General features: G+C 44.6%; 2 protein-coding genes across 4 annotated transcripts; both read right to left on the minus strand.

Moving 5' to 3' along the window:
* Positions 1 to 2,332: 2,332 nt before the first annotated feature.
* On the minus strand, positions 2,333 to 12,433 carry RPS19 (ribosomal protein S19). Of its 2 annotated transcripts, none has more exons than XM_081922473.1 (6): positions 12,348 to 12,433; positions 10,741 to 10,811; positions 7,289 to 7,389; positions 4,826 to 5,009; positions 4,070 to 4,124; positions 2,333 to 2,399 (listed from the first exon to the last, which is right to left on the minus strand). In XM_081922473.1, the coding sequence occupies exons 2-6, from the start codon at positions 10,809 to 10,811 to the stop codon at positions 2,373 to 2,375; spliced, it is 438 nt and encodes a 145-aa protein (XP_081778599.1). In that variant the 5' UTR covers positions 12,348 to 12,433; the 3' UTR covers positions 2,333 to 2,372. The 2 variants fall into 2 exon arrangements, with proteins under 2 accessions (XP_081778599.1, XP_081778600.1); XM_081922474.1 differs by having other exon boundaries at positions 12,326 to 12,350.
* Positions 12,434 to 15,659: 3,226 nt separating this feature from the next.
* LOC309376097 (adenosine receptor A1-like) lies at positions 15,660 to 20,022 on the minus strand. 2 transcript variants are annotated; one of them, XM_081922278.1, is made up of 3 exons: positions 19,908 to 20,022; positions 18,943 to 19,401; positions 15,660 to 17,851 (listed from the first exon to the last, which is right to left on the minus strand). In XM_081922278.1, the coding sequence occupies exons 2-3, from the start codon at positions 19,266 to 19,268 to the stop codon at positions 17,113 to 17,115; spliced, it is 1,065 nt and encodes a 354-aa protein (XP_081778404.1). In that variant the 5' UTR covers positions 19,269 to 19,401; positions 19,908 to 20,022; the 3' UTR covers positions 15,660 to 17,112. The 2 variants fall into 2 exon arrangements, with proteins under 2 accessions (XP_081778404.1, XP_081778405.1); XM_081922279.1 differs by lacking the exon at positions 19,908 to 20,022 and having other exon boundaries at positions 15,660 to 16,838; positions 17,546 to 17,851; positions 18,943 to 19,875.
* Positions 20,023 to 22,046: the final 2,024 nt, after the last annotated feature.

The raw sequence follows: 22,046 nt of genomic DNA on the forward strand, positions 1-22,046 counted from the left end.
TATCTACTTGCACTTTGACGTGCTTTCGAACTGCTAGGTTGACAGGAGCTGGGACCGAGCAACGGGAGCTCACCCCGTCATGGGTCTTCAGTTGCCAACCTTCTGATCGGCAAGTCTTAGGCTCTGTGGTTTATCCCACAGCACCACCCGCGTCCCTCCAGAGTGGGGCTCAAACTCACAACCCTGAGATTGAGTCTCGTGCTGTACCAACTGAGCTAGCAGTTTCGTCTATATGCTCTCATCGAAAGTCTCTTGAAGACAAGGTTTAAATGTTAGGAAGAAACCTGAACTGGATGCCACTAGATTTGTGTTATGTCTATATCATGCAAAAACACACGTACAAAAATGTAAATTCCAGAACTAGCAGTGGCTATGATTCCTCCATACAGCACCCAGGATGCCAACCTTAGAATGTAACGCATGATCTGAACATCATCAGTGAGGCAGGTGCTGCAAATACAGCTCCAATTTGGAGGTGGGAGTTGGCAGCGCAATAAAAACAGATTTAAAGTTTGTGTTTTCCTGGTGTGTTGATTCACCGAGATACAATGGCTTACACAGGCAAGTTTTGTGTACACTATCAGATTATGCCAAATGTCCTCATCTCTACTGCACAGCAGCTTGAGATACCCCCCATTTTCCCAGGAGTGGCGCAAATTCTTAATTGAGTTTGTAAAGTGCTGAGCTCCTGAGAGGCATTCCAGAAGTGTACATTAGCATCAAGCTGCAGAGAAACACTCTTGGGCTTCAGCGCCACCGTCAAAGTCACAGTTAAGGCTGAGGTGGCAGTTTTATTCCAAATTCCCATGTTTTAAATCATTCATAAACTTCAGGGAGGAAAAAGCCCTTGGGGCTAACCCACAACTCATGCAGTCTCTAAGTGTGGTTTTATTTTTTAAAAAAGGAACAGATTTGAGGGTTGCATAAAAAAATAAAGATGGAATGTTGAAACAGGTAAAAGTACTTTATTTATGCAACAGTTAAATTCTGGAACGTGGTCCCACAGGAGGCAGTGATGGTCACCAAATTGGATGGCTTTAAGAGAGGGCTGGACAAATTCATGGAAGCTATCAATGGGTACTAACTATGATGGGTTATGCTGTCTCTAGGTGGAGAAAGTAACGCTTCTGAACAAGTTACTGGAAACTGTAGGAGCGCTCCTGCTCGAATCCTGCTTGCTGATTTCCCAAAGGCAACTGTTAGAGATGTCAAACTAGATGGGCCACTGGCCTGATCCAGCTGGCTCTTCTTATCCACCCCAGAATTGTAGCGGGAATATAAAGACCAGGAAGCAGAGGTAAAGAGAGAACTATACCACTCTCCCAGTTAACTTTTTATTTCAAATCAAGTTCATATCAAACCGCCATATTCTCCAAATTAACACCAGACCACAGGTTGCCTATAGCTCTCATTGAGTAAATTTCTCACATTTAAGCAGTTTGCCATCAGGGAAGTCTGGGGCAAGGGCATCACAAGCTAAAATTAACATCTCAGTTCCAACACCTACCGGAATGTCAAACGGTCAGTCAAGACCTAAAAGCGAGTTGTCAGCAGCGAGTGTAAGAACAGCGGCAAAAGAGAATTCATTTTCTGATGAGGGGTTTAATCCAATAAAAAATTGCACCGGAAAGGCAGGGCAAAGGTACCCACTTTAATAAAATTTGGCAACTGTTTTCATCAAACAAGCATAAGTTTTCCATATAGAATACACAAGACGCAAATCAGAGGGTTGTGAACTGATTACAGAATCTTCTGCTTTCTAACCAATTAAATTTTTATTTTCAAATCACCAAAGCCTCACTATTGAAGGATATGTATAAGAACTTTCAGAAAGGCCATCTTATTTTTCTACCTTGGAACCAAAATAGCTAAAAAAATAAATAAAAGAAGAGTGTGCCCTTACTAGCAGCTCTAACGAATTAAAGTTTGCTCTCACCAATTAAAATTGACCCACAACAGCAAGAGCTTTAGTTTATTAATCTAGCAATTAAAGACTGCATCCCTAATCTGAATGAACTGTGCTTGAGCACAGAGTATTTCTCAGGGACGCAGTGCTTTTTTTAAAAGGCAGTAATTATATCCACACTTGCATATAAATTTTTTACATATAGCTGCAGCTGCCCATGTAAGCGGGGATATTTGCAGCTGGCATGACGTTTTCGTCCTGAAGATTTTAGTCCTCATTGTTTCGAAGAAAGGTTTGAATTGGTGGTTTATGTTATGAAATGGTAGGCAGTTTATGTGGTCAAGATTCAGATACTACAAAAAAGACTGGAGGGTGCGCAGGGAGTAAGGTGGGAGAAGTGAAGACTTCAGAAAAACACACGCAACATCAGTAAATAAAGGACTTTATTTCTGAACTGCAATTCACTTTAATGTTTCTTGTTTGCAGCTGCCACCTAGAAAAGAAGAGAGAAAAAGGTCTGCATTTTGGTGGGGAAACCATGCAAGACTTACATTTAGTCCAAATTTCTGCACATGTTTTGGACTGCAACTCCCATCAGCCACAGCCAGCACTGTCAATGGCAGGGATGATGGAGTTATACTCCAAAACATCTGGAAAACACCAAGGTGGGAAAGCTGCTGATCTTTGGCAGGGGAAAAGGCACAACTCAATGTTAAATAGCACCATGACATGCTTCCTGTCATGTCTGTGGAGTGCAGCGGGTTGGGCTAAATGACCACTGGGACCCCTTCCAACTCTACAATTCTATGAAGAAAGGCATAATCCATTGGCCTGAACACTGACAGTTTATATAGATGGCACATAAAACAGCCTAGGAGGAGCTGGGTTCTACATACACATTTTGGTCTACATCACCCACAGCTTCTGGATGAGAAATCCATGCCTCCTTACAGAACGCAAGGCTTGCCCCTTCAGAATTATGTAACGATAAATTCAGTCACCAACTGAACTCGGCTAACTAGCAGCTGAACTGGAGTTCCTTCAACGTGCTCTTTTTTATATGGAGCGCTGTAATTTTGAAAGAACCGATAAGGGAAAATTTCAAGATACTCAGATTCACAGTCTAGCTCAACCGCTAGAAATGAGAGACATCTATCAACTCTGTGTGATTTTTCATTCTGGTACTTGCTTGGACATGCTGCACTTAATAACTTCTATGTATTTGTAAAGGCAACCGTTTGCGAGGAATAATTCATCCACAGTACATTGTAAATGTCAACAGAGAGCTAGTTAATGCAACATCATTCAGGCACTTTATCTGATGGCACTGGGGCTGTTAAAAAGAGTTTTATTGGGGAGAGATTATCAAGTAAATTTTTAAGGAACAAATCTAAAGCTGCGGAGATCTACACAACACAGCTCTTTCTAATGAGTTTTGAAGAGAGGCAGGCTGCTAGGGATTCGCTTTATGCCACAGCAGAACTTTTGCTGAAATGATCTCGCAAGTTGTTGATCCTAACTCACTCACTCTCTGTTCAATTTTCCTTTCGTTGTGAAGCATTTCAAGTAAGATAGTGCAATTCTTTAAGTAATAGGAACACTTTCAAGCCAAAGCAACTGGGAAAAAAATTATGATTCATTTCCAGCATTCCTTCTCCTACCCTGCAACTGAGAACAGTTTTTTGTGGCAGAAACAGAAGATGCTTATAGTATCTTAAAGCCTCTTGCATTTATTTCAGAATGTGATTTCCTAAACAACAGCAGAATTTAAAAATTTGTATTGTTGCTTTCCTTTTCCTTAATTGTTTGACTGTAAAACCACATTGGAAAGGCATATGCCAAAAAGCAACCCTAAAATATTTTAAATAATACTTATGCAACAGGCACCTTTGCAAAAGTACTCTACAAAATTAAGTGATCTGCAAATTTTTACACAATCTAGCCTGCCCACGTTGAACAGGTTATTTTTCTGTGCCTTGAAAAGGGGGGTGGGACTTTCAAAAAATGTCCAGGTTGGTTCCCTGAATAGAATTCTAACGGCTTGCAGGCAGGGAGCTATTTACAAGAATGCTTTATGGTGCCACAAGGCTTTTCCTTGGTGTTGCTGCAACAGACTTAACACGGCTACTCTTGTAGAAATGATTCATGTGAAAAAAAGGTTACCTGTCCTGCAATCCTGTCCAGATCTCGTTGGCCCTGAGGAGTAAGTTTGCGACCTCTGAAAGAAAGCAGTGACCAGTATCAGCATTTTTAGAAAGGCAATTCTGTTGCTACTGTGGGCAATTCTCTGCCCTAGTTACCATCACCCAGCAGATTTACACCTCACCCCATAGCCCTAAATGCCCCACATAAATATACCAGGCTTCAGCTCCTTCCAATAGGCAATGCAGCACACAACTAATCCACACATGAAAGTATGGATCGATGGAAGCTTTAGTGAACATAAGGCTTCTCCTTGATGAAACCAAGGGTGCACCTAGTCCAGCAATTCTGATCCATGGTTAGTCAGAGGCTTCCTAGTGGCCAAATCATAGGGCACCTTCTGCTGTTTTCCCAAGCAACTAATACTGAGTGATAACACTGCCTCTGAACATGAAGGCTCTATGCAGCCATCATGAATAATATAAGCAGGTTCTGATGAACGGACCTCTGCATGTTGTCAGCTGTGGCACGTTATGGGTTGTAGGCAATTCTACTCCTACTCAAAGTAGACCCACTGAAGTCAATGGACACGACGTGGTTAGGCTTGTTGATTTCAGAGATCCTACTCCAAGTGAAAATGTGTTGACTACAACCTGAAGTTTTTGCAAGTGGGGCAGGCTGCCACAATACCCTGCAGCAGTCTTCTCCCTTACAAGTGTAATTCTTGAGGTACAGAGTCGAACAAGTTCTCTGCCTCCTTTTGGTACCGAGACTCACCCATCTTGGTCTTTCTCCACCATTTTGAGCCCTTCTAAAGCCTGCAGCACTCTCCTAGCAACGCTCTTGGAGCCTCTGCTGAAGTGGCTGGGCATCACACCGTTGCGCTGGCGGCCCCCATAGATCTTGGTCATGGAGCCGACTCCGGCACCACCACGGAGATACAGATGGCGAGCTGTGGATGCTGCAAACAAACCAAAACACGAACAACACATCACTTCCTGACTCTTCTTCCTGTTTATTTCAATCAAAACATTTTGTCTTCCTACACCAGATACAGCCGCAAAGTAAGTTTTCTATACGCTGAGTGACCAGTTATCAAAACCCTCCTGGTTCAAAAGGTTGCCTTGCACTCCACTCGTGTTTTTACTCACAGGAATAGGGTACTCCATGCTTCTCAAACCTGGTGCCCTTCAGATGTCTCCGAGAGCGTCTTCCAACATTCCTAACCATCAGCTGTTCTGGCTGGAGCTGAAACAGGTTTGTAGCTCCAAGTATCTGGAGGGCACTGATCTGAAGAAGGCTGGTGTACTCATTTGAGCAGTGTGATATACGAGCTGAGAACTCCCAATTCCAGCTGGGGAACATCTCCAGAATGAGAAGCCAAAGTCTCTGAGCTCACACTACGTTGGCTGCATGCTTGAATGCATTACTCCCGTTAAAGAAGGAAGGAACCACACAAAAGTAGCCAACAGTAGCATGCGAACTGTTAATGAGCACAAGATCATCTAGCTGGAGGAACCTTAGCCAAACACAGTGTGGCAACTCCAGAGAAACAACAGAGCACCATACTGTTAATATCACTTGAGAAGAAGAAATGGTGTAAAAAACCCAATTTAGACCTAGAACAGGACTACAGGGTAGTGCAGAATGTAGCACGCAGGGCAGAGCACTTTTCACCGCCATGGCTGCTTTTGTACAGAGCCACCTGCTTTGTCCTTTGAGGCCACCGTTCAAGCAGACAAAAACAGACACAGCCTAAGGCCATATTGCCGCAAGGCAACCTCTCAAGCCTTCATTTCGCTAAAACAGTTACAGCAGCAAGACAACATCTGGGAATACGGCACTTAATAGACATCACTGCAGTAGTGCTGCGAGAGAAAAGCACATTGGACTTTAGAGATTCACTGTAAATTGTCGTCACAGTGGAGGGGCATTTAGAAAGCGAGACATGAAAAGATAGATAATTGGTTTGCGTTATTTACCATGAATACAAACAGATGTGTGCATTTGAGAAGGCATTCTAGCGACATGTGAATGAACAGTGCAAGATCTCCACAAAGAGCAACTCTAAAGCTCTCCAACTGTTGCTAGGAGCTGCCTAAAGTCAGGAACAAAACTATCTTGGGCCTTGGGGGGCAGCGGGAAGAAAACCAAGACAGATTGCTTGGCCGGCTACCAACACTTGTTTGTGTCGTCCTCCTTCTATGGGCAAGCAAATCAAAAGGCACATGACTTGAGCCTGTGAAAAATCGCACTGCCTCAGCACCCAGCACTGACCGAGATTGGGTGCGGTGAGGTGGCAAGACCTCTAGTAACAATCCTGAGAAGATCAGGAGAGCTGGAAAAAGAAGTAAAAGCAAGCAACTGATTCATGTCTTTAGAACCCCAGTAACTTGCTCTTAATGAAACATGTAAATGCTGCATTATGTCTATCCAGTGTGTCATCTATCTAAGTAGGCGTGGCTAGCACAGGGGAGCTAAGAATGCACCATCACAAGCACACAGTTAACTATTCATGGTCTACATCAGGGAAGAAACACTCGCCCTATCAATGAAAATAGTAAATGGTTTTCTTTTATGGTGCCGAGAGGGCTCATTTCCTTGAGCAGAACACTAGCTATCCCCCAAGAAGTTGTCATCTCCAAACTCCCCCTAACTGCACACCAAACTCAAGCATTTTCAACTATGCTGGATAAAGAGGCATGAGGAATTTTAAGGATTATTGGGATAATGACACTAAGCTACACATGTTAACTGTATCTGCTCATTTCCACTCTTTGTCCTACATGTCTCACTCTCCATGTTATCCCTCTTATTGTAAGCTCCTTGGGGGCAGTGACCCATTTTCACTTATAAAATGCCTATAAAGTACCATGTGCATTGATGCTGCTGCTAATAATGTACGTGAACTGCTTCAAGCACTTACATTTTGCTGTATAAATGGCAAGCATTACCATTAGCTGTATATAATCAACGTAATTTGCATCTCATTTTCATGAAGTTGTCAGGTGCCAAACCAGTGAGTTAATGCACTGCACTTATCCTACAACATTCTCATTCCAAAAGTGGTGCCCTTAATAGATCTGAGTGGCAGGATCTATCTTGGTCCCTCTGATGCAATATGCAACGCAACACTTATGCAGACAATCATGGATTGTTAAAAACAATTATGAACTTTGTTCTTAAAAAGTAAGACGTTGCACCATATTTGCATGTTACTATATCTGCCCAGTTCCTTACCAGCTCTGGTGTAGAACCAGTTCTCATCATACGGAGCTAGTTCCTTGTGCTTGGCTAGCTTGACTGTGTCCACCCATTCAGGTACTTTCAGTTTACCTGACCTGCAAGAACAATTCAAACACCAGTTATCACCATACAAATAAGCAGCAGTAATTTTATTTCAGCCAAGCTATCACTTTTGCCCAAAGGGCTCGTCACCAGAAGACAAGTGCTCAAACCCATGCCTCAATGAACTATCATTTCCTAGATCCTCACAGGTTCTGCATGAACAGCTTCCAGCCTTAAGACTTCACTTGACTGGGGCAATTCCATCAAGCTGCAGCAAATGGGAGGCAAAAAAGAGATGAGGGGTGTCCAGTCCCTCCTCCCTCGTCACCTGCCACCTGTGGCAGAGAAGAGAGACAGAGACACTCCAACAATGCAAGCAAGCAGCCCAGCAACTTTCTGGCTTCTTTTGGTTTCAATCCCAGCTGCTTATTAGTAGACCTTGTAACAAATAACTGCTACTTAAGTTTGCATATTTCCCACTCCCTCCCAATTAACTTTCCTTTTGTGTCATGTCTTTTTCGTAAGCCTAAGGGCAGGGTCCTGTCTTGTTTTTACTGACGTGAAAACCAGTTTAAGAGTCTTCTTTGGCTGAAGAGTGGGGCAACTTAAAAAAAACATACCTCTGAAAGAATGAAAGAAAGAGAAAGAACTGTTCTAAACCAGGGACAGATGCTCTACCACTGAGCTATGGACGTTCCCCGCACCTGAATCAAAGGAGGAACTCTCTCCCATTGTGAAAAAAGGAGAAAGGCCTCTTGTAAGGCAGTGCAATAGCTTTTGTATTTGAAACCACCACTTATGAAACCAGCTGAGTCACAAATCCACAAAGGACTGTTCTGACCCTAAACGTTATCCTACAAACATAGCCATATAAAAATAAAAGCTAATTAATCAATGTTCCATTACATGCTGCCAGGTCGGTGAATGGGATACAACAGCCACCCAGGACTTGATCCTGCAAAAGCATGCTGATTAGGCTTGAATTAAGAGACTTGATTAGCTGAAGTTGCCCACCGGCATTCTCTGTACAACAGCAAACAAGGCGGGGGGGGGGGGAGAATCGCAGTGGTCTATCATGACTGCATCCCCCTGACCAGGTGCCCTCTTCTGCAGTCTGCTGCGTTTGAGTGTATTTGAGGATGTGTAGCTTGATATTGGCAGAAAACTTGGAATAAGCCTGACCAAACACAGGCTAGAATCTCTTCTTTGAAGACCTATTCATGTGTCAGTGAAGAGCCATCCTGTAGAGCTGTTTTGAGTGGTCAGGGGTCTCTCACACGTAGGCCCACTTGAAAACGTGGACCACTCAATGGCCCACTGTGAACTATTTGCTCAAGCACTTTGCTGACAAAATTGCTCTGATCTGTCCTGACTTGGATGCTATAACTGATACGAGTCCAGTGTTAATGGATACTTTTCAAGTTATATTGCCTGGAAATGTGAGAGCTACCATGTGTGCTAGATCTTTGCCCTATCTGGCTCATCAAAAGGGCCAACAGCAGACTGGCTGAAGGCAGTGGTTATAGTGACCCTATTGAAAAAGTCTTCCTGAATTCCACTTTACCGGATAATTATTGGCCAGCCTCCAATATCCTATTTTGGGGTAAGCTATTAGAATGTGTGGTTTCAGGGTTTACAGTAATCTGGATTACTGTAACACACCCTACCATGGGGCTGCCTTTGAAAAGTGCTCGGAAATGTCCATTGGCTCTAAGAGCTGAAGCTAAATTGTTGACCGGGGCTGGTTATGAGACTGGTTATACTAGGAACTCCTCCACTGGCTATTGGTCTATTTCTGGGCACAATTCAAAGTGCTGGGTATCCCCTGTAAAGCCCCACATAGCTTATGTCCAAAGTACCTGAAAGACAGTATTCCCTCATGTGAACCTGCCTGGGTTTTGAGATCTTTTGGGAAGGCTCTTCTTTCTGTCCCGCCACAATCTCAGGCATGCTTGGTGGGGATGCAGGAGAAGGCCTTCTCGGTGGCTGCTCTGACTTTGGAACTCCCTCCCTAGAGAAACTAGGCTGGCTCCCTCCTTGCTGTCAACAAGTGCACACCTTCTTGTTCCAACGGGCCTTCGGGAATTAACTGCTTTTAATGAAAGGGTGGGCTGGTGCTGTGCTTTTATTGTAATTACTGGTATGTTTTAAACAAATTTTATATATGTTGTATATAGTTTCAATTATATCAATGTTTAATTCTATTTTTAATTATTGGTTTTTCTATGTTTTAAAGAGTTATTGTTTTTATTTGTAAACTGCCTTGAATCCAATCATGAAAAAGGCAGGTTATAAACAATCAGAATAATAAAAATAAAGCTGTGACTGTAAAACAGAACCCAGGGCAGGGCTAGGCAGATGAGAACTGGATGAGAACCAAGTCTGTTCTCAATGGTTCCATTTGAGTTCTACTACCTCCAAGTGCACAGGCTGCTACCATGAACAAAATCAAGAGAAGACAACACCCACCCTGGATCTGGAGTTTGGATGGAGGAACAAAGAGCAAGTTTAGCCTTTGTCCCATTAGTGTCTCTGTTTTATCCCTGCTTTTCTTCTATTTATTTGAAAGTTTATCATCCAACTTGTTTGTTGCCACAAGACTGCCAAAGCAAAGCACAATCTACCTTAAAACTATCTAAAAACTAACATATACTCTCTACCTTGTGAAGAAAACAGTCAGATACAACTAAGTGATGAACAGCCGCATCTACAGTCACACCCAGGAACGAGGCAAATGATGCATCTGTGTTCTGGACAAAAGATGGCCTGGACAACTGCACTTCCACTTACAGATCCCACAAGGCATGCTTAAGACTACATTTAGATTGACTAAAACCTGATCAGATAAAAGGGTATCACTGATTAAATGGGCAAGTCACTGTTTATTTTTTAAGTTTAGTTTTACTGGGGGGGGGGGGACTCCCTTATCACATACACACTTCAAGCATTGTGTCTGCCAAGACTCATTAATGTATAAACCTCAAAACAAATGTCCTGTTCCTAAAGGGATATTTGCTGAAATCAGGAACCCCAGCCATCCACAAGATGCCATCTATCCACACTGCAAAGCTTTCAATGGCTTCAGGTTCTTATTCGCAATCTTCATTCTGGCACAACTACCTGCACCTAAGCACCCTTTTAAAATTATGTTACTAGACAGACTGCTCCATTAGATGAGCCATCACTACACCAAAGGAAGCATTTCCTTATGTTTGGCTAAGTGTTGCACTCTTAGCACAGTAAAGAAAGACATACATACATACATACATACATACTCAAAGCAATTAGCAGAAGAGGGCAGGTAGACTGTGCTCCCTTCTTTTTAACTAACAAGTGCAGTTAATCCCCTTATCAAATCCATGGGACTAGCTCTTAGCTGCCAATTCATTTTTCAGGCAACTTACTTTTTGAGGAAGGCTGCAAGGGCCCTCACAAATTCCTGCTGGTTCACGTCTTTTACGGTTACTCCAGGCATCTACAGAAGAGAGGGGTGGGGGAAGCAGCAAAGACCAGTATGCATTAATGCCAGTTCAGGAGCAGGGGGGACTCCCAATACACCCAGTTGAGCAATATTAAGACCAAGCAAAGTCATGGCAAGCTTTTGAGTTGGGGGGGGAGGGGAGAGAACCCTACCTGAAGTGCTCACCTTTAGGAAGTTTAACCAGAGCTGAAAGGAGGCACATTTTGACCTCTGTAACCATCCCAAGGACCAATGGAAGGCTGCCTCCCAGGAAGAACATTATGGCAAAAATCACAACAAACCTGGCCCCATCCACCAGCCAGAGAAGGAACAGCTGCAAGAGAAGTATTTTCTGACCTCTGCTACAGGTCAGGAATTCAAGAGCTATAGGGCATCAAGGCAATATCTATCAAACCCCATCAATCTGCATTTGCTCCTACACTTGCATTTCCTTCACATTCTTTTCCATTTGTACCACGTCTATCAAATTCTGTGCTGCATCTTAGAATACGGTTGGTGGCTCATACTTACTGAAGTATTTATACATATTTATGCCAAGGTGCTTTGTGCATTTTACTCTGCAGCACACCATATAACCCAATGACAACTTTATTATCAACAATAATGCCTATTTTATTTATTTTACTTTTGTTTAAAATGGATGAAGGCTGCAGCAGGGAGAACATTTCTATTCCTAGTTTTGAAATGCCTACAGGTTTCCTGCCCAATGTATATTCTAGTTTAAGGCTCGTTCGCCATTTACGAAGCATTTTTACGAATCAGAGTAATAAGAATTACATTCTCCCCTTTTAAATCTTCTCCAACTCAGGCCCATTTTTATTTTTGTTATCTCTTCCATAGTTGTGGATCAATGGGGAACAAAAACCTTTTAACTAATTTTATAACAGTAGGCTTTACTTCCAAGTAAACATACAGAGAATGAAACAAGGCGGCTGCAGTCCTGTGCAAAACTTTACTTAGGAGTAGGCTCCACTGAAAGCAGAGGGAACGAATTCTAAGAAACCATACACACTATTTCACCATGTATTTCTTTTAGCCTGTTCTAAGCTTGGGAAATGCAAAAAATATGTATAGGACAGAAAGAAGTTTCTTTTCCTTGTGCCCATGGGAATAACGCAAAGCACATTTTAAACAACGCGCAATTTGGAAAACGGAACATTGTTATCGCAATAATACATAAATTTTCTTCGCCTTGTGCCCAAAGCACATTTTAAAGTTGACGTGGCGATTTGGGGGGGGGATGTATACTTTATTATGGCTTTGGTAACGAGAACACGGGGCTTTTAGCGCAAGCCAGGCCCCCGCCTCTCCTCTTCCGCCTCATGAGACATGGAAGCCATGGAAGCCGGCTCCCCGCGCGCCTCCTGGAAGAGCATCCCCGTCCACACGCTCTTGGCCCAGCGGGACGGGGGACGCCAGGCCAGGCGGACCAGGCGCGGCGGGAGACTGGGCCGCCAGCCTTCGGGCGCGCCAAACGCCCTTCCCCGGGAGGACCCAGGCCTACCCACCACGCTCCCCGAGGCCGCTCACCGTGCTCCTGCCGCTGCGCTCCAGGAAAAAAAGAGAGCGAGAGGGGTTACCCACCCGCTACTCACAAGGGCTCCGGGCGTCGCGAGGTTCTGTAAGCCAATGGTGGGCCGCGAGACTTGGGGCGCCCAATCACCGCGGCGCGCGGGAGGACCATGGCGCCGCCTTTGCGTTCTAAACCCCCCCCCCGCACCTCCGCGGCAGAAGCGGAAGCGTTTTGTATTTCGCCCACAAAAGGGCGGAAGTTGGTATAGCCCTGTTTCCATCGTTCGCCTCGTGAGTAATTGAGGGGGGGGGTTAGAATCCCACTTTTTCTTTTGACTTGACCGTTGATTGGTGCTTTATAGAGAAAACAGGTTTGCAGGTGATATAGGTTATTGCTTTTATTATTATTATTATTAATAATACTTCTATAAATTTGTTGAGATTTTTTTGGGAGGATAAAGTTTGTATATATTTTAAGCTAAAATAAATAATTATAACAACAGACGAAATAAGGCGAATTTTTTAATAATGGTATTTCCACAACAAGCTAAAAGTGTTTTGAAATCTTATGTCCACAATATTAATATATTAGCCGAAGTTTTTAAGGTGCTCACAAGCCTCTTTGTTAACCTGGTTGCTAGGGAAGTTATAAAAACTACCGTTACGACTGCCAAAACAACCTTGGAACCCTATTCAAAACGTGTGCCAGGTGACTTAAATAATTCTTGCATCGCCTTCCCGTTACAGAAAATATACAGATTTTTATTCAGCTATACTGTACCTCTTTGCCTATATATTTAATATTTCTGGCTTTAATACATGTAGTGCTATCTACCAATTTGCTTAGGCGGGTTAGGCTTAATGGGTTTCTCTGCTTCTCGGGATGCTTTTTAAAAATTGGTGTTGCCAAAGGACTGAAAAGAATTTGCGTAGATTCGACACTCTTATGGGATTCTTGGCTATGTGTCATCCAAACCCAGCAAGTTGCTAATTTTTACTCTCTCCATTAACCATGCTGCTTCATCTCTTTGTTACCTGTATTTGACTTCTTCAGACATTCTTCCAGAAAAAAAGTAGTCAAGCATTTGTGTGTGTGCAACCTTTGCAGTGAAGACTGATGCAAAGAATTAATTAGGTTTTCCTGTGGTCTGCCTGTACTCCATCACCATATACAACTTTTTTGAGTGACAATACATTTATTACTCTGGCACCTTCTTGGACTTGTAGACTACAAATTACGAAAGGCACAAAAGCTTTTGGAATGTCTGTTGTACACATTTCAAATAACCTCCAAATGTTCTGAAGAGATTTGGTTCTCCTGAACTTTCCTTTTCAATTAATGCATTCATTTTTAAAGAAGATTGTTGAAATTGCAGGCCTTAGAGGCTAGAGGAAATTTGAGCATCTGCATAGACTTTTACCTAGTCTAATCTGACTAGCTTCTACCTAGTCAGTCTTCTTTTCATCTGCAGTTGATGAACAACTTCAAGGCCACTGTTTTCCCTTATTGTTCTTTAAACTGGACAAACATTTAAATAGAGAATTTATGCCCCCCTTAATCTGGTCCAATCCAGGGCCAGCCCTACCGTACAGCAGGGAGAAGCAACATGCTTCAACCTGGAGAGCTCAGTTGGTTAGGGCATGGTGCTGATAACACCACGATTGCAAGTATGAGCAGCTGTGTATTCCTGCACTGCAGGGAATAGAACTAGATGATCCTCAGGGTCCCTTACAACTCTACAGTTCTATGATTCCATGATTTGTGTAGCACCAAGGCTTCTTCTCCTCCCCCCCCCCCCAAGCTGGAACTCGCCAGAATTCAGTTCCAACAACTCTCAGGTTGCCATTCCAAGAGAACGAGGGAAGTGTTCATTGTGAGTTCTGGTACCTCTTTTTCCAGAGGGAAAGGGCACTTGGGCTCTACTCCAGGTAGCAAAATGTTTTGGATCAGCACAGGTCCCCTCAAAATCCAGACAAGACCACAAGAAAATAAGACTGGCCAGTTTCATTTGTTTTTTTATACCCCATTACAACTCCAGTCTCGTTACATTGCTTAAAAGGCACATTAAATTATCCCATGGCAAAGGAATTGCACATTGCTCAATCTGGGCTGAGTTACAGTTTCCCTATCAACTGCCTTTATTTCCATGAGGAAAAGGGGCACCGTTTTTTTATATTTGATAGCAGCAACAGGTGGCAATTAACTTTTGAAGCTTGCCACACAAATGTGATTTATGTCTGTGTCATAGCTCCAAGAGACACATAGACTTGCTGCTGCTATTAATAATAATAATAATAATAATAATAATAATAATAATAATAATAATAATAGAGGTGGCAATTCTCATGAGGAGAACTTTATCACACACGGATAACCCTGGACCGAAATTATTCGTGGACTGGAGATTGCAGAAGCAACCTGGGCATCAGGAGAACCAACAATCAATAACTGAAACCAGCTTTCTCTCATACCTGCTCCTTCCAAATTTTCCATGGTTCTTTTCCTTCTTGACTACTTTACCTCCATAGATAAAAAGTGAGGTTTATTGCGCCGAGTTTTAAACAGAATCAATTTCATTAGCTTAATTTAAGGTTCTAAAAATACCGAGGGCCGAGCCACAGTCTTTGTTTAAATAATGGGTTTATCGACATTTCCTGATGTCCATTATGTGCTTTAATGCCGCAATATTCAATAGCTCTCTGCAGTTCAGCTCCCTCATTTTCAATAATTGCTTTGTGGGTGGAAGCGATTTTCCTATTGCTGTCTTAAGTGGGCCTCTCTCAATTGCACTTAGCTGATGGTGCCCAAAGGTAGAGGAGACGCACAAAGGGAGGGAGGCGAGGGACAAAGGAGAATTGGGCTCCTCTTGTGCCTTTAAATGTTCACATCACACAGAAGAGGAAATTTCACCAGGTATCAGCTTTTCCCACTCTGGTTTGACAAGCTGCACCTGACAAAAATTCTTTCAGCTTCACCGTAATTAAAGGCTCTTATTAAAGTCTTGTCTTCATTGGCTTATTCAGAGGCAGCATCGCTGCTGGGCATTGTCAGGTCTGCCACACAGGAAGGACCTCACGGTCAATTCCCAGTGCCCTCTGGCCCTGTTCCTCCCGCTTTCCTGCTCTCCGAGGGAACAGAGAAGGAGGAAGAGCCTCAACCTTGCCTTGCCTTCTCCACCTGGGCAGTGGTGTAGATTGGACCAAGGGGACAGGCAGGGACATAGTTATGGATGGTGGTTGGTGGGTAGAGCTGGCCCTACCAGGGGGGCAGAGTGTAGCAACCGCTTCAGGGGGCAAATGCTGAAGGGTGGTCAGTGGTTAGAGCTGTGTGGACTGCCCCACATGCCCTCAGGCTGCATACACACTGCACAGTTAAAGCACATCCCGCAAAAAATCCTGGGACCTAGGGCATTGCATGCACACATGCACATGGTGCTTTCCCATTTTTCTTTCCAATTGGCATTCAACAAGTGACTGGTGAATCTGGCAATTTCGGTTTCTCACTTTTCAACTCTTTAAGGTCAGTTCTCCACATTTCCACATCAGTCTGCTCTCTATATTTATGAAAATCGACAGCAATTTAATGTGAATTTCTCCTAATGCACACATCTCTGGATGCAATTTTGCCCAGCAAAGACATTTTTCTAAAGCAATTCCCTTACATAATACGTTTTTTGCAATATACATTTTTATGCACACTTTACCCTGGCATATACATTTTTGTACACATCGCTGGGCTGGAGAAATGCAAACTCTGAGAAGTGCAGATTTCAAAGGACAGCTGCTTCAGTGCACAGATTGTTTCAGAAAATGCAAATTAGGTAGGTTTGCCTATAAATGCAAACTGAACCAAATCTCTCCCATGTCCGGCATTCAACATATTGTGGCTACTGATTAAGTCTAGTCCACATTGGGCAAGATTTGGAGTCTTTTGCCCAGATTGTTGTTGGTGGTTTGCTTGTTTGCTTTTAGCAAAAAAAAGTCATTCTGTAAAACCTCAAAAGAGTTCCTCTGAGCATATTAATAGCTCACCTCCTGTTACTCAGGGTGCCTACATCCTAACAATTACTGTGCACTCACTGCAGTTCGTGCTGGATTTTTAATCTTGTCTTGGCAGAACCTGCATCCAAAATGCATATGTATCCTGTTGATTGGCATCTATCGGTCTTGGGGAAACAATGGAGGATTTCATCTTTGGGGGTGAGGTCAAACTCTTTGACGTTTGCAGTGCCTACTCTGGCTGTAGAGGCCGATGCAGGAGTGACATGTTTTGTTGCAGCTGGTGCAAATGAAGGGATCCAGTTGTGCTGCTGCAGATGCACCATGGTGTTTCGCAGTCAAATCGTGTGCCCATAGACCAGAGGAGAAATGATCACTGGGACTGTACTTCATTATAAAAGGCTGCTGTTGGCTGCGTTGTTTCTCAAACCAGCTTCACACCAACTGGAGTCATAGAATCATAGAATTGTAGAGTTGGAAGGGACCCTGTGAATCATCTAGTCCAACCCCCTGCAATGTAGGAATAGGTACTTGTCTATTACTTGTCTATCCCATACAGGGATCAAACCTGCAACCTTGGCATTATCAGCACCACACTCTAACCGACTTAGCTATCCAGGCATGCTATAAGTCCTTGAAGCCATTCCCAATTTGTCTGTAGCCAAGGTGGGAACACCTTTGCAAAGGGTAACGTGAACCCGCCCTCATTGGACCTGTTTTTGGCTCTGTTGTCGGCACTCACCACCTTAGTCTGCTATTAGAAGGAGTGGCGCTCTGTCCTCCTTCAGGCCTGGGGATGGACTTTGGGGTTGGGACAAAAGCAGGCCTTCAGCCTGGGCCAGTGCAGAACACGGTGGAGGAATACAGATCGGAGGGCTAGCCCAAAGTCTTTCTTCCTCAGGGCGTAAACTAGTGGGTTGGCCAAGGAATTCAGGTGGGAGAGCAACACAGCCAGGCGGTTCAGTGACTCATAGCGCTGGCAGTCGGGGCACAATAGCTGGACACAGTAAATGACATGCAGCGGGATCCAGCAAATGCCAAAGACGCCCACCAAGAGGAAGAGGGTGCGGGCCATCTGCAACTCCCTTTTCTTGCCTGGCCAAGGAGCCTGGGACTGGAAGTGGCCGCGGACTACCCGGAAGAGGTCAGCATAGATGCCCAACATGGCGGCCAAGGGCAGCAGGGTGCAGATCAGGAAGTTAAAATAGACCACGTACTCGGGGCTGAAAATGGAGGTGAAGGAACAGAGGCCCAGGTGTCCGCTGTGGATCTCAGAGTAGCTGAGGTTCTCTTGGCGTGGATAGACCTTGGAGAGGAAGCCTCCGTAAGGCAGGTCGCGGGCGATGATGACGAAGGCCGTCCTCTCGGAAGGGAAGCTGAAAGGCAGCGTCTTGTTGCTGGTCTCCACATAGTGCTGGAAGCGGTTCCAGCCCATCATTGGTGAGAGACCTATCAGCAGAGACAGCAGCCAGCAGAAGATCACAATGATCACCATCCCTCCCTTCTTCACGTGCATGGCGTAGCTGTCCAGAAAATAACCCTTGTGAGTGTCATGTGACTATGGAGTCAGGTGTCATTTGTCTATGGTCAACAAACAAGTGTTGCCTCCATTAGTAGCTCTTCCATTGCTACTCTAATCACATCATCTAAAAACATTCTTTAGACAAGGCTACCCAGATGTTGGGGGACGCGGGTGGCGCTGTGGGTTAAACCGCAGAGCCTAGGACTTGCTGATCAGAAGGTCGGTGGTTCGAATCCCCGGGGTGAACTCCTGTTGTGCGGTCCCAGTTCCTGCCAACCTAGCAGTTCAAAAGCACGTCCAAGTGCAAGTAGATAAATAGGTACCGCTCCGGCGGGAAGGTAAACGGCGTTTCCGTGCGCTGCTCTGGTTCACCAGAAGCGGCTTAGTCATGCTGGCTACATGACCCGGAAGTTGTATGCCGGCTCCCTTGGCCAGTAAAGTGAGATGAGCGCCGCAACCCCAGAGTCGGCCACGACTGGACCTAATGGTCAGGGGTCCCTTTACCTTTACCTTTACCCAGAGGCTTAGAAAGTCAGGGTAACTTTAACCTGTTTTAGTATTTTAACTTTTGTCATTTTAAAGTACGGCTGTAATTCTTCCTTGATTTTACTGTTTTTATCTTTTTGTAAACTGCTTTGAGGGTTTTCTTTTTACAGTCATGTCGTGTATAAATTTTATGAAATGAAATAATTATATATTCATATAGATTTTGAACTGTATTTTTACTGCTTCTTTTATTTCTTGCATTTTATTGTTACAAGTGGAATTCTATGCAATGCAAATGGTAACACAGTAAAATACAAAATGAGAAATAAAAGAAGCAATAAAAATGCAATTACAAAGCAGATAGCATTGAGCACAATACATTGCCATTGCTGCAACTGGCAGAAAAATCATTTGAGTGGTCCACCAGAACCATCAGCAATTTTCAAATGGCCCATGGAAGAAAAAAGGTTGGGAACCACTAGCATAAATGATGCACCAGCATTTGCAGAACCCCTAAGAAGTTGGTCATGTGCATGGATGTTGTTGGCTCACATGCACTCACTCAGTTGCACAGGCTGGATGCTGAAGAAGGAACCCTTGGCTTACCTGTTGGGCAGCTTGATCTTCAGGTGGGCGTTGATGGCAATGACCAGCAGGAGGAGGATGGAGAACTGGGTGGTGACCAGTGGGAAGCAAGTGAGGAAGAGGCACGTGTAGAAACAGAGGACGTACTCCATGCTGAGTACCATTGAGAAGGGGATGGCCAGGGCTCCCACACCAAGGTCGGCCACTGCCAGGCACACGATCAGGTAGTTGGTGATGCATCTCAGCTCCTTGTGCAGGTAGACAGTAGCACAAACTAGCAGGTTGATGGAGATAATGGCCACCGCCAGGACCCCCTCAAGAACCACGAAACCAAAATACATGTCCATGGAGGTTGTTGTTATTGTAAACTGCCTTTCACTGGACAGCACAGTAATTCTGTTGTCCCTGCAGAGGAAGGTTCTCCTTCAGCAGAATGGTTCCCACCAGGAACCAGGCATGGGACAGTTTATTCTCTTTGATCTACATGGAACATCAAGGATCCACGTTCAGACATCATTCTCTCTGTGTCTTATGACACATCCTTCCCTTATGTGGCAGTCCCAGCTCTGCCCTGCTATCGATAATCTGAACCTGCCTCTGTTTGCTGAGTGTTCTGCTAGCAAACAGATCAGATCAGCCCAGGCACAATATGGCTTTTTATGTGGATCATTTAATGCTCGTGGATTAGGGAAGCACGTCTCTGAGGTAAGGCAATCAATGCGAGAGCTTAAATGAAATGGGATGTGTGGAAGCAGTGGCAATACAAACCACACACACGCACAAATGTATTACAGAATGGAATTATCAGAGCTTCTCATAGCATCACAGCATGGTAGAGTTGGAAGGGGCCACGAGGGTCATCGAGTCCAACCCCCTGCAATGCAGGAATCCTTTTGCCCGATGTGGGGCTCAAACCCACAACCCTGAGATTAAGAGGCTCACGCTCTACCGACTGAGCTATCTCTTTTAGAATTTAGAATACCCACAAATCTAAAGCTCCAGGCATCCACACTTCAAATGTATCCTATGGGAAATGTAGAGTGGAGTCTCCCGTCCTCACAGATGGCTCTTAGCTTTTGGATTTCACGTGTTCATTCACACAGACACACACACATATTTATGTATGTTTACGCTCCCCAACCAGCAGTGTGTGTGTGTGTGTGTGTGTGTGTTGGTGTAACACATTTTGGGAACTGCTTTTACAGTTACCCTGTAAACGGGGTTAGAAGGAGCTAGTTTATTATTTATTTTATATATCACACCGTAACTGTAAGGAGCTTGAAGGCGGCGTACATGCTTCTCCCCTTTCTCATGTTTTTTCCTCACAACAACCCTGAGGTAGGTTAGGTAGAGATTACGATGACTGGCCCAAGGTTGCCTGGTGAGCTTTGTAGCCAAATGGGGATTCGAATCCTGATCTCTCAGGCCCCAGTACTGCACTACACTGTCTCAGTTGTGGGAATTGATCCTGATTAGGAATTAGGAACCTAGGAAGCTGCCTTCTATACAGTCAGACCTTTGGTCTGGCTAATTTAGTGTTCCCTGCACTGACTTGCTGTGGCTCTCCAGAGTTTCAGGTGAGAAAAGTGAACCAGGGGTCTTCTGCATGCAAGTCAGTAGCGCTGCCACTGAGCTCCTTCCCATTAACTTTTCCTGGCTTTTGTCACCCTCCCCACCAATTGCATTTCTGCAAAGATCACACCATCCTGGCTGTTGGGTGTAATCTTCGACGCCTCCCTTTCTATGGAGGCACAGGTTACAGCTACAACAAAGGCGGCATTTTTCCATCTCCGCCGTGCTAAGCAGTTGGTCCCTTACCTCTCTTGCCTTGATCTCGCCACTGTGATCCATGCAACGGTCACCTCCAAGCTTGATTATTATAACTCACTCTACGTGGGGCTGCCCTTGAAACTGACCCAGAAACTCCAGCAGGTGCAGAATGCCGTAGCGAGACTCCTTACCGGGTCCCTGCTGTGGGATCACATTCACTCAGTGCTATACCAGCTGCACTGGCTCCCGGTGAAGTACAGGATCAGGTTTAAGGTGCTGGTTTTAACCATTAAAGCCCTATACGGCCTAGGACACTCGTATCTACAGGACTGCCTCTTCTGGTATGCCCCACGGAGGACCTTACGGTCTGCTAACAACACCACCTTGAAGATCCTGGGCCCCAGGGAAATTAGACTGGCCTCGACTAGAGCCAGGGCCTTTTTGGCCATGGCCCCGGCCTGGTGGAACGCTCACGCACAAGAGACCAGGGCCCTGCAGGATTTGACATCTTTCTGCAGGGCCTGCAAGACGGAGCTGTTCCGCCAGGCCTTGGGGGGGGGGGGTGATGCAGTTTGACTTACTTTCCTTTGTATAAAACAAGCCCGAAGGAGGCCCCCAACCCACTCACAGGAGGTCCTTGTATGATCAGTGGAAACAGTTGGTCCTGGCAATTATTAACCACTCTCAATTCCACCCTGATAATTGCCACCTGCCCAGATTTCAACTTGTCTGAATTAATTTTAAGATGTATTTTAATTAATTGATGTCTGTTTTTATGCTTATTGTGTTGTTTTTATGATGTTAGCCACACTGAGCCCGGCCTTGCCCAGGATACAAATAAAAATTATTATTAAATTTATTATTATTGTTCGCACCAGCTCTCCTCACTCACTGCTGCTCCCTTGCCCGACTCCATCCAGCCTTTTCCCTCCCCCAGGTATGACTGCCAGCTTCCTTCTCTTTACCTCTCTACCTCATTGCTTCTTCTCTTGCCCATGGTCTTTCCCTGCCTGCCATTGTTGCTGCTGCTTCTGTTACCTCCCCTCCATCATCAACCCCATTGTTTTCCTTAGGGTGACATTAAATGGCCAGCGAGTTCCTACTTTCCCACTTTGCAGTGCGCAGAAATCTGGTTCTTAGCACTTGCCACAGACTTGGAGGCCTGAATAGTAATGGAGCACCCTCCTCCTTCATGAGCAAATTCAATCTGTCCCCGATGGCTATTCACTAAAATCAGGTGCGCATCTAAATTGGAACCTCATCCATTCTGGCCATTTCCCAGAATGAAATATGGCACACCAGAGGGGGAAGTATAGGACATCGGGGAAAGGAAATGCATCAGTACGTCAAGCAAG

This window comes from Podarcis melisellensis (genome assembly GCF_964234715.1).
Source record: "Podarcis melisellensis genome assembly, chromosome: 8".
Taxonomy (NCBI): domain Eukaryota; kingdom Metazoa; phylum Chordata; class Lepidosauria; order Squamata; family Lacertidae; genus Podarcis; species Podarcis melisellensis.